This window comes from Diuraphis noxia, unplaced genomic scaffold (assembly GCF_037042655.1).
Source record: "Diuraphis noxia isolate RWA-SAM2 unplaced genomic scaffold, SU_Dnox_SAM2 contig0005, whole genome shotgun sequence".
NCBI lineage: Eukaryota > Metazoa > Arthropoda > Insecta > Hemiptera > Aphididae > Diuraphis > Diuraphis noxia.
Genome location: NW_028301715.1, coordinates 17,319,551 through 17,338,387, shown reverse-complemented (window position 1 = coordinate 17,338,387; position 18,837 = coordinate 17,319,551). Strand labels below are relative to the sequence as shown.

General features: G+C 29.9%; 1 protein-coding gene across 1 annotated transcript; it reads left to right on the top strand.

The window, feature by feature from the left end:
* LOC149054987 (uncharacterized) lies at positions 1-8,177 on the top strand. Its single transcript, XM_089229756.1, has 2 exons — positions 1-665; positions 5,750-8,177. The coding sequence occupies exons 1-2, from the start codon at positions 634-636 to the stop codon at positions 7,500-7,502; spliced, it is 1,785 nt and encodes a 594-aa protein (XP_089085882.1). The 5' UTR covers positions 1-633; the 3' UTR covers positions 7,503-8,177.
* The last annotated feature ends 10,660 nt before the right edge of the window (positions 8,178-18,837 follow it).

Sequence of the window (18,837 nt, the reverse complement as noted above, 5' to 3'; positions counted from 1 at the left end):
TTTGTTTTCAATAAATTATTTTACTTAAATAACTAAACCTATCAGTGCATTATCACATCTCATCTTCCTTGTCGAAAGACTTCCGAATTGACGAACTCAACGATACCTGGTTTCGGCGGATCAACCCGGTGAGACCATAACAACTGGTGGCAGCGGTACCTTCGGAATATTAACAAAAGGAAGCCTTATTATCTGGAGACAACGAGTGCTAGCTGTTTAATACAGCATCCCCAATACACAGTCGTCCCTCAGGTGGTAATAACACAATTTATACGTTTTATAGGTTTTATAAGACTTATACGTTTTACGTTTTAATACGTAAAACGTCCATATACACGTCATACAATCGTGTATCAGCGAGTCAGCAGAATACTTGGGTGTGGCACATCCTGTTCACACGCTCGACGAAATCCACTGTCTCGGCATTATTGAAAACACACTCGGAGGCGCTCGAATAATTCAGAGAGGACATCGTGCTCACTTCTACGGCTCACTTGCATTACACTGTAAGAGACGCTAAGCAGTCGCGGCATCAGCAAAAACCCATTGACCCACAACAATTCTGTCGTGGAGCATATATAGGACATCACCGGAACATTCTCCGTCACAGTTCGAATTACCCAGCAGGCAACAATGAATTCAATCGCGAAAATTGTCACAATATTGTAAGTCATACCATTTAGTATACACCTAATCACTATTGTATATGCACATTATAATATTTAACGTTATTTTGATTGTAATAATTTTATAGATTAGTATTAACTACAATAGTATAAGATTATTGTATGTCGAGTAATTCGGATAACAGCTGTCCTAGTAGTCCTGACCTAACAGACAAAGACCCTGATTTCAATATTAATAACATACATACAGATCCTCACATATCTCCACGAGTTACACGTTCTAAAACAAAAATTAATCCCTCTGTTACTGATAAAAATAACGAAATTGATTTAATCAGCTTCGATTCAATCGTTAATTTCGAAATGTCGGAACTATCTCTAGAAACGGCTATTAAACTCATACCTCATTTTAATGGCCAAAATGACGATGATATTTACCCTTTCATAAACGCTTGCGAATTCGCGATGTCATGCGTAAAAGAAACGTGTAAACCTATTTTACTAAAAGCGATAAGCACTAAATTAAGCGGTAAAGCATTTACAGTAACACAAAATAGGGAAATATCAGACTGGGTTGGATTCAAATCTTTACTAGAATCAGCATTTTGCACAAAACGTACACCTGGTTATTTACAACTGGAACTTAACTCTACTAGGCAAAAATTAGGGGAACCAGTACAGGATTATTCGGGAAGAATAGAGAAATCATTCCACGAATTATGTAATGTTAGTATAACAGGTAAAAAACCAGTAGAAGCAGATGCTATTCGGAATTATATCAAAGAAACCACCCTCACATCATATGTAGAAGGACTACATCCCAATTTAAGGCAAATAATAAAAGCAAAAACCATACCGACTCTCGAAGAAGCTATTAAAGAAAGCCTAGAAGAAGAAAAGTTACTTGAGTCAAACAAAGAGGCCAGACGCCTTCTTCAGAATAACTCTAAACCAAGAACAAATTATAGCACAAAATATTGTAATATTTGTAAAAGAAATAATCATAATACAATTAACTGCAGATTTGCCTTGGAAAATAAGCAAAAACAAGAGATTACTCAAAAACCAAATACCACACCACAACCAAAAATGGTACAAAAATTAACGTGTACATACTGTAAAGCAAGGGGGCACATTAAAGAAGATTGTTTTAAAAAGAAAAGAATGGACAATAAATACAATCAACAAAACACGTTGGGAAACGAGTCCAGACCGAGCACGTCGGGTGAGCGCTCGGTCAAGGAGATCAAAATATCAGCCCAAGCATAAAAAGAACACTACCTGTAGTAATCAAAATAGAAGATAATCACGTCGCATATTCAAGTCTTCAATCTCTCACAGGAAAATTCCGCCTATTGGTAGATACAGGAGCGGATCTCAACATAATAAAAATTAATAACTTAAGCGACGAAGTGATAGTAAATACCCATGATCGACATCAACTGCAGGGTATAAACGGTCACTTAGTTCAAACTATCGTTTCAACATGGCTTAACCTTGATATGAGCAACTTCATGTCGGAAGTTTCAGTTCAGAACAAACTTTCTGAAACCAAATTTCAAGTGGTACCGTCATCGTTCCCTATTGATGGAGATGGAATTTTGGGCAAACCTTTTCTGAAGGAGAACAAAATTATCATCGACGTAGAGCGCGAGGTAATCACTTACCCGGAGGATACTACAACAACCATACCGTCACGAAGTGAAGTGATAATTCCAATACGAGTATCAGCCGAACTTGAAGCCAAATCGTGCAATATTTTAATACACGCTCAAAACATTAACGAACACATAATTTGTGGAAATGTTTTAAACACAATAAAACAAGGACAATTATTAATAACAGTAATAAATCCAACAGAAACTACACAAATAATTAATGTACCGAAATTAAATGAGCTATCGCATGATATTTTTGAAACAGTGCCCATCAAATGTATACAGAACCAGGGGACTCCAAATAATGCGAACAATCGTATTCAATTATTAAAAGAAAATCTGAGATGCGACCATATGAATCAAGAGGAAAAAGAATTCATCATAAGATTATGTACTGAATTTTCCGAAATTTTATTTTTGGAAGGTGATAAATTATCATGCACAGAATCAATTCAACATGAAATAAAAACGCCAAAAGCAAACCAACCAATCTTTCAGAAATCGTATCGTCTCCCTTATTCACAAAAGAAGGAAATCGATAAACAAATTGAACAACTCAAGCAAGACGAAATAATTAGCCCAAGTGAAAGTCCTTGGAATGCACCACTTTTAATAGTTCTAAAAAAGTCGGATGCATCAGGATTACAGAAATATAGAGTTGTGGTTGACTTTAGAAAACTCAATGAGATAACCATTGGGGACGCTTTTCCGATGCCAGATAATATATCAACAATACTAGAACAACTAGGAAAAGCTAAATATTTTACATGTTTAGATATGGCCAGTGGATATCATCAAATTCCATTAAAACCAGATGATAAGCAAAAAACAGCTTTTAGCACCGAGAAAGGACATTTCGAATTTAATAGAATGTGCTTTGGTTTGAAAGGCGCACCGACAACTTTCCAGCGCCTTATGAACAGAGTGTTGGTGGGTTTAAATGGGGTGAAATCGTTTGTTTACCTAGACGATATAATCGTCATAGGAACAACACTAATGGACCACGAGCAGAATCTTCGTCAAATATTTGAAAGATTCAAAAAGCATGGACTTCAACTTCAACCAGCAAAATGTGAATTTCTTCGACGAGAGGTAACCTATTTGGGACATGTTATTACAGAAGATGGCGTGAAACCTGACCCGAAGAAAATACAATGCATAATAGATTATCCTACACCAAAAAACGTAAAAGAGTTAAAGTCATTTTTAGGACTTGTAGGATACTACCGAAAATTTATTCAAGACTTTAGTAAAAAAGCAAAACCACTTACTACTTTATTAAAACAAAACCAACAATTTAATTGGTCAGACACTTGCCAAGATTCATTTGATTATTTCAGAAACATATTAACAAATGAACCATTACTGCAGTATCCCGATTTCAATCAACCATTCAACATCACTACAGATGCTAGTAATGTCGCAATTGGGGCCATATTATCACAAGGCAAAATCGGTGCAGATCTACCAATTGCATATGCGTCCCGCACACTTAATAAAGCGGAAACTAACTATAATACAACCGAAAAAGAATTGTTAGCCATAATATGGGCACTGGGCAGTGAAACAATTTAGACATTACATCTACGGTTCTAAATTCAACATCATATCAGATCACAAGCCACTATCATGGTTGTTCGGAGTCAAAGACCCAGGGGCCCGACTAACAAGATGGAGATTGCAATTGGAAGAATATGAGTACAACATTATTTACAAACCGGGTATTCAAAATACAAACTCAGATGCTCTTAGTAGAATAAACATCACCAAAACAGCACAAGAAAATGAACCTCTTAATGAATACCAAATTTACACCGAAGAAAAAGCTAGACTACTAATATCAAACAAAAATGTTAATGAAGTGACAGGGAACCTATTTGAGGCACCAGTGGAGTACGCCATAGGCCACTGTGTCTCGCAAGATTTTAAAATGAATAAGAACATTTCCCTTGAGTTCAGAAGAAAATTCGGTAAAGTGGAACAACTTAAGAACCAAAATAAACAATTAACAGAAATAGCAAGTGTTAGATCAGAAGGAAGATTAGTAATTTGTTTAATAACTAAAGAATACTTTTGGCAAAAACCATGTTATAAAAACGTATTTTTTACGTTAAAGAACCTTAGAATATTTTGTGAAACCCAAAATATTACAAACATAGCACTACCTCAAAATTCATGTGGAATAGATGGACTCGATTGGAACGAAATACGCACAATGATCAGGTACATTTTTAAGAATTCTCAAATCAAAATTCTATTATTTGCCAATGTCGAATACTCTGAAGATGAGAAAAAGACTATCATAAAAGAATTCCATGAGACCCCTCTAGGAGGACATCAGGGAGTTTCTCGTACAATGAAACGCATAAAACAACACCATACTTGGAAAGGACTTAAAGCGGATATAAAAGAATATATAAAATTATGCGCATCCTGTCAAAAGAACAAGAGTAATAATCACAGTATTCAACAACTTATGGTCATTACTACTACAGCAGAGAGAACATTTGAAAAAAAATTTTTAGATATAGTGGGACCAGTAGAACTTTCATGTAAATGTAATTCATATATCCTAACTATACAAGATGATCTCTCAAAATATTCGACGGCAGTACCTTTACCAGATCATACGGCCGGTACAGTTTCACAAGCATTTATAGAACACTTTGTTTGTTTACATGGAATACCGAACTCAATCGTCACCGACCAAGGCCGGGAATTCATGGGTAAAGTATTCTCAGCTTGTTGCAAATTACTCAAAATAAAAAAAATTAATACTACTGCTTATCATCCTCAATCAAATGGTGCGTTAGAAAGGTCACACAGAACCTTAATAGAGTATCTTAGACACTTTGTACAAGATAAAAAACAATACTGGGATCAATACGTTGCTTATGCTATATTCGTTTATAACAGTTCAGTCCATATGGCTACAGGTTTCCAACCATATGAACTTGTATATGGGTATCCTATTGAAGTACCCCATACATTAAGTAAAATGCCACAAAATTCCTACAATTACGAAGATTACACAAATGAACTACGTCAAAAGATGCAAGAATCGTTTAAATTAGCAAGAGATCGTCTTATAGACAAGACACAGAAAACTAAAGAACAATATGATAAGAAAATACATGAGATTACAGTAAAAATAGGAGACATGGTTCTATTAAAAGACCATACACATAAAGGGAAATTCAACCTAAAATGGCTGAGTCCCTTCGCTATAACAGATATACATGATAATGAAAATGTTTCGATTAAAAAAGGGCAGAAGGAAATAACAGTCCACAAAAATGAATTAAAAGTATATTTCTAAACAAATGTATAACTAAAGTATAATTCTTAACAGATTTTAAAACAAATATTTTTCTCCTTATTAATTTCTTCTCATAGAGAATAATTCAACTAAGATATATATAAATATCAAACAAAAAAATAATACCATTATAATGTTTGTTTCAGACAATTCTTATCGCTCATACCAAAAGGGCTTACCCAATATGAAGTTAAAAATATTCAACATCCGGCAGGAATTTATTATCAAGCTATAACAAGTGTAGGATTATCTAACACTCATTGGCATTTACTTACCTATTTGAATATAACGAACTATAACGAAAATTTCGAAAAAATAAAAGATATTATAAATAAAGTTGAAACGGCATGTACATTAGGAAAACAATTAGAAATTCAGGACTTGAAACATATATGTAATCAATATCAATATCAAATAAAACAATTTTTAACAGAAATAAAAAACAATAAAGAACAAATAATTAAAATTATTAGTCGTCCAACAGCTGATAGATCACGTTCCAGAAGGGGAGCAATTAACTTAATAGGAAGAGTTGCAAATGTCTTATTTGGCATTTGTGATGATAGAGATGCAAGTTATTTTTATGATAAAATTAGAGATTTCGAAAAATCAAAACTCAAAAAAACTCAAATATTAGATTCGCAGACACAAATTTTAAAATCTATGTTATCTAATGTAAATTCTTCCCTTATAGAGTTAGCTGAAAATCAAGAAAGTTTAACCAAAAAGTATAATCACTTGATTGATGAGATTGTAGCAGAAAAGGTAGGAGTAGGATTCCTAAACTTTGAAGTTGCTTTAGAAGAACAGATTGCCTTACTCAATCTTATTCTTATACAATATTCGTTTGAAACAAAAAGCCTAGAAAGCGTAGTAAACGCCGCTATTCATGGATCAATCCATTCTAGCCTATTAGATTCTTCTACTCTGAAAGTACAACTAAAAGAAATTGAATCGCAACTACCAGTAGGAGCAACGATCCCAATTGATTTAGATAGGTCAGGGTTAGCAGAACTACTAGGACTAGCATCAGTTAGTATAGTTTACTTAGATGAAATATTAATGTTTATTATAGAGATACCAATTATAGATAGCTATGAATTCATATTATATAAAACAATACCATTACCCATACAATTACAAAATAATACATATACTGTCATAGTTCCAAATGCCGATTATATAGCAGTAGATAAATCTAGATTGTATTACGTAGAATTAAGTACATTACAAATATCTAAATGTAAAAAAACAATTAATCAATTAATATGTGAACATGAACAACAAATTTTCCATGCAGATGGATCTTGTGAAATATCGGTTTTTAGAAGACCAGATGTTTTACCTGATTCGTGCATTGTAAAATATGTATCATTTAATGTTAACATTTGGCATAGATTAGAAAGAACTAATTCTTGGTTATTTGTAACTAATGTAGAAAATATTATTATTAAATGTAAAAACATGTCAGAATCTTTAGAAATAAGAGTAAATGGTACTGGAATACTTAGATTAGACGCATATTGTGAGGCTAATACTGATGACGGCACTATGTTGATTCCAAAACGGAAAATTTTATCGAAAATATATAAAGATTTTGTTCCAAAATTAAGTGAATCAGTAATTTCAGAATTTCAATTAAGCATACAAAAAACCACTTCAGAAAATCTGTTATCAATGAAAGATACAAACAGAGTAAAAAATAATTTAATTCAATTAATTGGAAACTCTAAACCTTTGAGTGAATTGAGTACAAAAATCAATTATGAAATCTCAGACACTAAAATACAAATGTCAATACATTACTTTTATATAATTATAGTAATAGCAGTTATCAGTATGAGTCTATTAATATTAAAATTTGTTTTAGAAATTAAGAAAACATTTAATAACAGATAGAAAACACAGGAACCAAATCAAAAACACTAGAAAACTAATCAGAGTCAGCTCATGAAAGTCCCTTGCCCAAGATTGTTTAAAGTTGGACAATGAACTTTCATTTAACCCTGGGGGTGTTATGAGCCCCGCTTATTATTTTTATTATTATTATATAATTTAGCATTATAATATTATATCATAATATGAACAATTTGTAATGTGGGGAAAGAACGCTGACTTGACATTAGAGATACGTACAATAGAATACCGTCCCGTACGGGCGAGTCAGTCTATGTATGTCTGCGTCAGTTAAACATAGTGTGTAGTAATTTTTGTCTTCAATAAATTATTTTACTTAAATAACTAAACCTATCAGTGTATTATCACATCTCATCTTCCTTGTCGAAAGACTTCCGAATTGACGAACTCAACGATACCTGGTTTCGGCGGATCAACCCGGTGAGACCATAACAACTGTATTCAAGTTTAATAATAATACATACATTGTCACTCGACAATTTCTATACAGCAAAGTAACAACGTTTTTTTTATTTGATAATGGTTTTCAAAACTTTTAATAATATTATATGAAATCAAAACAATTTTATTAAATCACTATTGTTTGTTACTTATTAACTTATTATTTCTTACCCTTTCCAGCCCATTGGGTCCATTTGGATTACGTATTGTATTCTTAAACGTTATTCCAATACAAATAGTTCGAAGACTCCAAATGGACCCATTAAATATAAACAATTTTATGTTCTATCAAATGGTACCACTTTTTTTAACATATGATTAATATTACTCGTGTTTTTATCGTATTTATTATGATAAGAATTAAATTACTTTTTCCGAAAGATTTGAAAAAAATATTGGGTGGGAAAGGGTTAAAATACGGAATTTAATGCTATGTTTTATTTACAAAAGAATATTTTAAAATGTTAATTTACAGCGATTAGATGCTAGTTTTAGATTCCTGTTAAATAACTTATCATTAGATACAATACAAATTTAAAAATTATTAACAGTTATACCTACCATTATGTTTTTATCATTTGTTAGAAAAAATTAATATTTTTAATTTTTATGTTAGATATATACAGGGTGATTCTTTTTAAGTGTGTAGGTACACTAATTATCTCGAAAAGTATTTACTTTTTACAAAATATTTTTTTACATGGTTTTAAGTTGTTAAAAAGCCAACGTTTATTAAAAAATTATATTTTTAAATATTTTTTATCCTTATCATTTTTTAAGTTTTTTACTTTTTTGAATGACAACATAGAGTTTTAATTTCATTTTCCAAAGCAGAATATTTTTCTAAGTATTTAGATTCATAAAAATCGAATTTAGGGCTAGTAATTATTGAGTTATAAGTATTTAAAGTTTAGATTGGCAGAGTGGATTGTTACGGGGTTACCCCGCAAAATGTTTGTCCACTACTCCGCTTGTCTATACTTTAAATACATATAACTCATAAACTACTCGTCCTAAATTCGATTTTTATGAATCAAAATACTTAGAAATATATTCTGCTTTGGAATATATTAAAACTTAAAAAATGAAAAGGATAAAAAATATTTAAAAATATAATTTTTTAATAAAATCGTTGGTTTTTTAACAACTTGAAACCATGTAAAAAAATATTTTGAAAAAAGTAAATACTTTTCGAGATAATTAGTATACCCACTTAAAAGAATCACCCTGTATATATTATTTGTTATTTTTATTTTGCAACAAATAATTTAAAATGTTTACTTTTCAATAGGTTTTAAATGGTTTTGTTATATTTTTGTTTCAAATATAATTCTATTAGTGTATTTTAAGTTTACAGTCACTCAATCCTCATATTTTGGCCGATTTTTTATGCCTACCCTCAAAGTGGGGATGCTGGAGTTGTGCCCGAAACTTTTATAACTTTTTACAGCTTTCGGTACAAACGACGACTTTTGCGGTATAAACAGAGTACAATCGATCGGCCCATGTTTTTTTACGAAAGTTCAAAGTAGGGATGCCGGGGACATGGACCTTGGATAACGGATATCATATTTTAAGTCATAAGTTAATAAGTTATTGCATAGTTATAAGTTTAAACATTTTTTTTTTCATACATGATATCTAATAAATGTTATAACTAATAATAATAACAAAAAAACATTTGAACATTGTTGACAATTAATTTTTAGTGTAAAAGAAATACTTTTGGTTCTGACAATAAACTTGAAAAAAATTGTATACAAGATTCCAAATAAACTGATATTATGTATGTTGAATAATATAATAAAATCGATTTCGGTAATTGATGTAATTTCAAAACAAATGACCATAGATATATGAGATTTTCACCGGATGTTTATATAAGCATTTTCTATATTTGGTAAAAATATTTTGATTTGTTTTAAGCTGCTAGAAATTCATAAAAAAAAGTCCTATATATCTAAGATTAGAAATTGTAATACATGGCTCCTTACATAATTTTACAATAGCAGTTGAAAAATAAAAGAAATACATAAGCACATTTTATTTTACAAGCATTTAAATTCTAATTTTGACAACATACGTTAAAAAAAGTTTATTTTATGATTCCCAATAGACCAACTAAATAAATTTGATAAAGAAATATATCCTTCAAGTAAATTTATGAGGTAACGTTGAAAAAATTTATTAAAAAGGTCAATGAAATGACAAACAGAAACAAAAAGTATTTCTTACCGTCTTTTTGAAAATAAAAATAAAAATACAATAGTAATATTAATAATTTGTTTTAAGCTGTTAACTGACATTTTAATTTTTCGACTTTTTTAGTTTTTTTTTCTATAAATATCCATAAAAATTTATTTGTAGGGTAGAAAAGCTTGAAAGCTTAATGCAAGGCTTCTAACACATTTTGACAATACCAGTTGAAAAATATTTAGTATATACATTGGCATGATTTTTTTTATAAGCATTTAAAGTTCAAATTTTGACCAAATACGTAAAAATTACTGCAAAGTTTAATATTATCATACATAGATTCATAAAAGTTTTTCTTTTTAAATCTAAGATTGGAAAATTTTATACCAGGATCCTAACATTTTTTTGCAATAGCAATTGAAAATTGAAAGAAATACATAGTCACGTTTTTTTTTTTTTTTTTTATAAACATTTAAATTTAAATTTTGAAAACATACGTTACAAAAAGTTTATTTTTTAATTCCCAATAGACCATTAAACAAATTTGATAAAGAAATATATCCTTCACTTAAATTTATCAGGTAACGTTAAAAATATTTTATTAAAAAGATCAATGAAATGACAAACAGATACAAAAAATAATTCTTACCATCTTTTTGAAAATATAAATAACAAAAATAATATATATATATATATATATTTGTTTAAAATTAATAAACCAAAGGGATTAATTATGGAAATATTAAAAATGATAGCTACAAAAAATTTAATTCTGAATGCTAAGTTTTTAGAAAAATAACTTATTAACTATAAAGTATTGAGAAATGATAATAATGAGCAAATTGTTATGATAGACTTATTTTAAAGTTAATTGTTGGCGCTGAAATTATGATAGCGATATGCTAATGAGCACGGCGAGTGGCGTAGAAATATCTTATCGGTCTGTCCACTTCTCTTCCGTCTTCCCCGCTCACCACTCCGTCCATTGTGTTTAATTGTTAAATTATTATAATTATTGTTTTCTTGTTTATTCTCTTTGTTATATGCTCTCAGTTTAAAATATTAGTCGGCTTTTGCCATACGATTGTTCTTTTACCATATTATGTTTGCTATCAATTTATCATTATTATTTGTTTTGTTTTGCGGCCAACGCCCTTATTATTAATATTATTATTGTTGTCGTTTTTTCTGTAATGATTTGATTTTTTCTATTATAGTATTGTGGGTCGCATTGTGCGCAATAATATCAAAACTGAGTATTGTATTGTACCTTTTTTACTTGTCTTCGTAGCCAATGCGGGACGAATTTTATTATATTTGTTTCGCCATTAGGGCATATAATCACTGGTGGGGATTTTTTTTTATTTTAGTCCATCGTCCGACTTGTCGTGTGCGACGATAACCACGTAAGTATCCACTGAATATTGGCGAATTTTGGTGCAGAAGTGCAACATTACATATTCAACTCCGGGAAATCGCCATACTTTATTTACTAGTCTTTTCAACTACATACTTGTGTGAACAAGGATTTTCCAGTCTGATTTGTAATTAAAAATAAACAGAGGAATCGCTTGGACGTAAATGATGACATGTGTTTAGCTATGAGCAATATTCATCCGAGAGTTGAAGAACTGGTCAAAGAAATGCAGTCACAAAAATTACACCAAGTACATTATTTAGTATAGTTATAGTATATTAATAGTTATAATAAATAATAATAATAGTAATCTGAATTTGCCAAGTGACTTATTTATTTATGTTTGTTTTACATTTGAATAATAGTGTTTCCGACCCAAAACCCGAGTTTACATTTTTTTAGTCATTCTGAAGTTCTTAAACCTTTCATAGGAGCAGTGCCGGGATATTCGTACTATGTGTCAATGAGGTTTTATTAAACTGAATAGTGCCAAGGTATATGTAATCTATGAATCATTTCACTAGATTGGAACGAACTAAGAATCGACAAGCGCATACCATCGTACATCAAAGTTAACAGTGCCATTCTAATTAATTTTAAAGATTGTCATTAGCTAGACAATACGAGGGTAAGGTGTATTATAGTTGTTTTACCTCGTATTATCCAATACTGGTGATACAACACTTCTAATACAGTAAATTCATCATACCGTGTTAATATATCATTAAAAAATTTAACCAATTCAATTTCAATATATATATAAATAACATTACAATATCGTATTATAATGGATCTCATAGAAATTAAACATTAATAAAAAAAACCAGGAATCTGAATAACTCTATAAACAGTTCAAGTAATTGCAAAATATAATATTCATTATGTAAATAAAATTGATACATTAGGATACAATATGAATTATTCAGATTCACTAGCTATCAGCAATCACGATACACAGCCATGCTACACTTATCACATCTACTGAATTAGAAGATTTATAATACATTTATGAATGATTTCTATAACATATATAACATATTGTTGCATTAACAGTGAATAAAATATGGAAAATATGATTACCATTATTCTTAATCTTTGAACACCAAAATAATCCTGTCTTACTTTGTTTTTTGTTAATTTATCTCAAGTACCTACTTTGAATAATTGTTAAAGGTATTTTAAATTTTATCATCAACTAAACTAACTAGGTGTAATTTATTAATGTCAAATTACCCTAAATGTGAAAAATAGAATTATTTTTAGTGTTTCCAAACAGATTATCATACTATAATAGTTCTTATCAGAATCTCACATTTTAAATGATACGTTTCACAGAAAACAACTTTGGTTTTTCTTGTAGAATGTAACGAAAAATATATTGATAATACGTACCAAAAAGGACTGAAAACAATAATGTTTATTTAACTTACAACTCTTTAAGGTATATCTATTTTTTATAAATAGATAAAATACATATTTGCTATTCATAATTATAAAAATTCTAGAATTAAAGAAAAATAGTAATTCAAATTGCTATAAAGTGTATTCTAATTTTAATAACTAATTTATCATACCTATTATATATTACGAGTCAGTGAAATCATTTACTTAAAATAAAACTACCTTCAATGTTTCCAAACCGGTTGTCCGTGGGGTAATCATAGATGGTCAGTGAAAAACATCACAACTTTTGAGCAACCGTATAATATTATAAGCTGTATACGGTTATACCATTTTACCGTAATATAAGGTTATCTTATCGTTGTTGCTGCCGATTTGTGTCATTAGATCATTACGACCAATAAGAGTGTTTCACTTTTTTAAGTGTGTAAACTCTACAGTTGTAATAAGTGATAGGTACTATTTTCTCGACGATCATAGTTATGTTAATTGCAATCGTTGCTTATATATTTATACTTTATGTCACCGATTAATACCGGTTTTGGATATTGATTCAGTAGATATTCGTTTGATTACCACGCAGTAAATTATTAAAGAAATAAAATGTTTATAGTTTGGTTGGTGTTGTTAAGTGATTTTTTTTTAAACCTAGTCGGACTTGGTCAGGAATATGTCACGGGATAAGAAATATGATGATTGATGATAGTTATATTAAATATTGATTCAATGAAATTGAAATAAATAGAGAAATAAGATGTCTGTGTGGGATATGCACTGTTGTGATTAGTATAATGATGCTTTGAAACCAGCAAAGCTACATCAGCATTTGCATACAGTTCTTCCTACTCTCAAAGACGAACCAACCAAAATTTCTGAAGGAAAATGTAAAAACGTAAAGAATATGAAACTTCGACCAGTGGGGCAAGTGTCACATTGTCACAAGTACTAACTGCATCATTTGAAATCTACCGATTGATTGTTAAGTCAAAAAAGCACACAGTATCGGTGAAACATTAATTAAGCCTTGCCTGATGATAATAGCTGCGAAAATTTCGATGAAGATACCATGACAAAGATTCAAATCATGCCAATGCTCAATAATACAGTAAAGGCAAGCGTTAGCTACAAAAACATTACCAGGTGAATTAGCTTATGTTTTAAGATTAGCAATAAAGTTAGTGAATTTTATGAAAAGTAAAACACTTAACAGTTAACACGCGTATTTTCAAAAACTATTTTTGTTGAATTGGACTCCGGATACGACACAATAATATTTTTTCAAACAGAGGTTCGATGGCTTTCAATATGAAATATGCTAAAACGGTTGTATGAACTTAAAGAAGATATGATAATATTTTTAAACGAGAAATATTCAGAGTTGCTTGAAAAATTTTGTGATTTGAAATTTGAATTTGCAGTAAAAGTGTTTTATTTGTATAGCAATCAAATAAATATATAATAAATTAACCACAAGTCAAATTGTTATACTTTTTTCCAACAATCCATCTACCTCAACACCAGTCGTTCGTCCTCCTGTATGCTGGAACGCTACAATAATTAATATGCATATTTTCTATAGAAAATATATCGAAAGTACGTACTTATAAAGACTGAAAACAAAAATGTTTAATTAACTTACAACTCTTTAAGTATATCCATTTTTCATAAATGGATAATATGCATATTTGCTATTAATACTTATAAAAATCCTAGATTTTAAGAAAAATAGTCATTCAAATTACTATAAAGTGTATTCAAATTGTAATAACTAATTTATCTTATTATTTATTACGATACAGTGAAGTCAATCAATTAAATAAAACTACCTATCTAAATTAGTCAAAACGATATCTTGACACGTACAGTAGTTATTTTGGACTAGTTCGATAATCCAGATATAAAATTGATATTCTCCCGAAGTAGTTTAATGTGCTTCATTGTTAAACAGAATTTAATAATTTTTTTTAACAGAATGTAATTTTGCTATGCATTTATGACATGAAGAAAATAAGAAATTGGAAAAGTCCGTCGTCATTTAGTTTTTTGCTTATCGAGAAGGTATACAATTTAAGTGATCTTTTAATTTATGAATTTTAAAAATTAGTTTGCAAGGTCCTTAATTTGTCAGCAATTGATTAATGTAGTGTTTGGTTTAATCATGAACCTAAATGAATTACAATTACTGTATATCAGTGTTTCCAAACCGGTTGTCCGTGGGGTAATCATAGATGGTCTGCGGTACCATAGATTTTTTTTCGATTTATATTATAAATTATAATTTTTTTTTTTTTTAATAGTGAAAAACATCACAACTTTTTTAGGAACCGTATAATATTCTAAGCTGTATACGGTTATACCATATTACCGTAATATAAGGTTATCTTATCGTTGTTGATGCCGATTAGTGTCATTAGATCATGACGACCAATAAGAGTGTTTCACTATATTAAGTGTGTAAACTCTACAGTAGTAATAACTGATACTATTTTCGCGACGATCATAGTTATGTTAATTGCAATCGTTGCTTATACATTTATACTTTATGTCACCGATTAATACCGGTTTTGGATATTGATTCAGTATTTATTCGTTTGATTAACACGCAGTAAATTATTAAAGAAATTAAATGTTTATAGTTTGGTTGGTGTTGTTAAGTGATTTTTTTTTAAACCTAATCGGACTTGGTCAGGAATATGTCACGGGAGAAGAAATATGATGATTGATGATAGTTATATTAAATATTGATTCACTGAAATTGAAATAAATTGAGAAATAAGATGTCTGTGTGGGATATGCACTGTTGTGATTAGTATAATGATGCTTTGAAACCAGCAAAGCTACATCAGCATTTGCATACAGTTCATCCTAGTCTAAAAGACGAACCACCCGAATTTTTTGAAGGAAAATGTAAAAACTTAAAGAATATGAAGCTTGGACCAGTGGGGCAAGTGTCACATTGTCACAAGTACTAACTGCATTATTTGAAATCTCCCGATTGATTGTTAAGTCAAAAAAAGCACACAGTATCGTTGAAACATTAATTAAGCCTTGCTTGATGATAATAGCTGCGAAAATTTCGATGAAGATGCCAAGATAAAGATTCAAATCATGCCACTACTCAATAATACAGTAAAGGAGATTTATCTAACGATGTCGAATAACAACTATTAGGGAAAATAAAAGATTCCCAGGCATTGAGGATAAGACCATAAAAGAAGAGTTATTGCTGTAAGGTGTAATTGAGACAACGCCAAAAGGGATTGATGTAATGCAAATCATTAGCAATTGTTTTGAACATCATGATCTCAAGTGGGAGAAACTAGTTTAATTTTTTCCGGACGGAACTCTAGCTATGCTAGGATGTCGTTCAGGTCTTGCGTCATTTGTAAAAGAAAAAATCAGCAACATTAACGATTCACACGTAATTCATCGGCAACCGTTAGCTACAAAAACATTACCAGTTGAATTAGCTTATGTTTTAAGATTAGCAATAAAGTTAGTGCATTTTTTGAAAAGTATAACACTTAACAGTTAACACGGGTATTTTCAAAAAACATTTTTGTAGAATTGGACTCCGGATACGACACAATTATATTATTTCATACAGAGGTTCACTGGTTTTCAATATAAAATATGCTAATATAGTTGTATGAAGTAAAAGATGATATGATAATATTTTTAAACGAGAAATATTCAAAAGTTGCTTGACAAATGTTGTGATTTGAAATTTGAATTTGCAGTAAAAGTGTTTTATTTACATAGCAATCAAATAAGTATATATTACATTAACCACAAGTCAAATTGTTATACTTATTTCCCTCAATCCATCTAACTCAACACCAGTCGTTCGTCCTCCTGTATGCTGGAACGCTGCAATAATTAATATGCATATTTGCTATAGAAAATATATCGAAAGTACGTACTTTTATAGACTGAAAACAATAATATTTAATTAACTTACAACTCTTTAAGTATATCCATTTTTAATAAATAGATAATATGCATATTTTCTATTCATAATTATAAAAATCCTAGATTTTAAGAATAATAGTCATTCAAATTACTATAAAGTGTATTCAAATTGTAATAACTAATTTATCATATTATTTATTACGATACAGTGAAGTCAATTAATGAAATAAAACTACCTATCTAAATTAGTCAAAACGATATCTTAACACGTACAGTAGTTATTTTGGACTAGTTCGATAATCCAGATAAAAAATTAATATTCTCCCGGAGTAGTTTAATGTGCTTAATTGTTAAATAGAATTAAATATTTTTTTTTACAGAATGTAATATTGTTATGCATTTATGACATGATGAAAATAAGAAATTGGGAACGTACGTCGTCATTTATTTTTTTGCTTATCGAGAAGGTATACAATTTAAGTGATCTTTTAATTTATGAATTTTAAAAATTAGTTTGCAGGGTCCTTAATTAGTCAGCAATTGATTAATGTAGTGTTTGGTTTAATCAAGAACCTAAACATATTACAATTACTGTATATCAGTGTTTCCAAACCGGTTGTCCGTGGGGTAATCATAGATGGTCTGCGGTACCATAGATATTTTTTCGATTTATATTACAAATTATAATTTTTTTTTTTTTAGAGAAAAACATCACAACTTTTTGAGGAACCGTATAATATTCTAAGCTGTATACGGTTATACCATATTACCGTAATATAAGGTTATCTTATCGTTGTTGCTGCCGATTTGTGTCATTAGATCATGACGACCAATAAGAGTGTTTCACTATATTAAGTGTGTAAACTCTACAGTAGTAATAACTGATACTATTTTCGCGACGATCATAGTGATGTTAATTGCAATTGTTGCTTATATATTTATACTTTATGTCACCGATTAATACTGGTTTTGGATATTGATTCAGTATTTATTCGTTTAATTACCATGCAGTAAATTATTAAAGAAATTAAATGTTTATAGTTTAGTTGGTGTTGTTAAGTGATTTTTTTTAAACCTAGTCGGACTTGGTCAGGAATATGTCACGGGAGAAGAAATATGATGATTGATGATAGTTATATTAAATATTGATTCACTGAAATTAAAATAAATTGAGAAATAAGATGTCTGTGTGGGATATCAATATTATTTTTTCATACAGAGGTTCGCTGTCTTCCAATATGAAATATGCTAAAACGGTTGTATGAACTAATAGATGAAATGATAATATTTTTAAACGAGAAGTATTCAGAGTTGCTTGAAAAATTTTGTGATTTGAAATTTGAATTACAACTTGCTTATTTAGTAAATATTTTTGATAACTTAAATAACCTTAATTTGCGACTTGCTTTGTGAATTTAGAGCAAATATTTTTATATTTGAAGATGAAATTTGTATGCAAAATTAATCTATGTATGAATAAAGTCGAGAATAATAATTATTCAGAAATTTAGACTGTTGTATACCGATATCCATGGTGGTTATCGTAATCATAACCAATAATAATAGTATTATAATAATTATTATATAAGTAAACGTTACATTGTTATAACAGCTATCTTAGTAAGGTGCGGTGGGGATTGTCCAGCGCACTAATAAGACCGCGATGCACACGCCGGAGCGCGTCAGTTGTAAAATGTTCGTTATAATAAATGCATGCTATCATATTAAGCGTATTATTATTATTATTACATAACTCATAACATAGACTATCCAAACTCTTATCAAAGACGATCGAGACGCTGATATTAGAATTGAAATTCAACTTAATACAAAAAAAACATATGGAAAACAGACCCATAATATTTTTAAGATGCTGTCATCGAACTTCAAAACGACTCTCTAACTGCAAAAATATGTTTGATTCTGGTATGAATCTTGAGCAATTTTGGT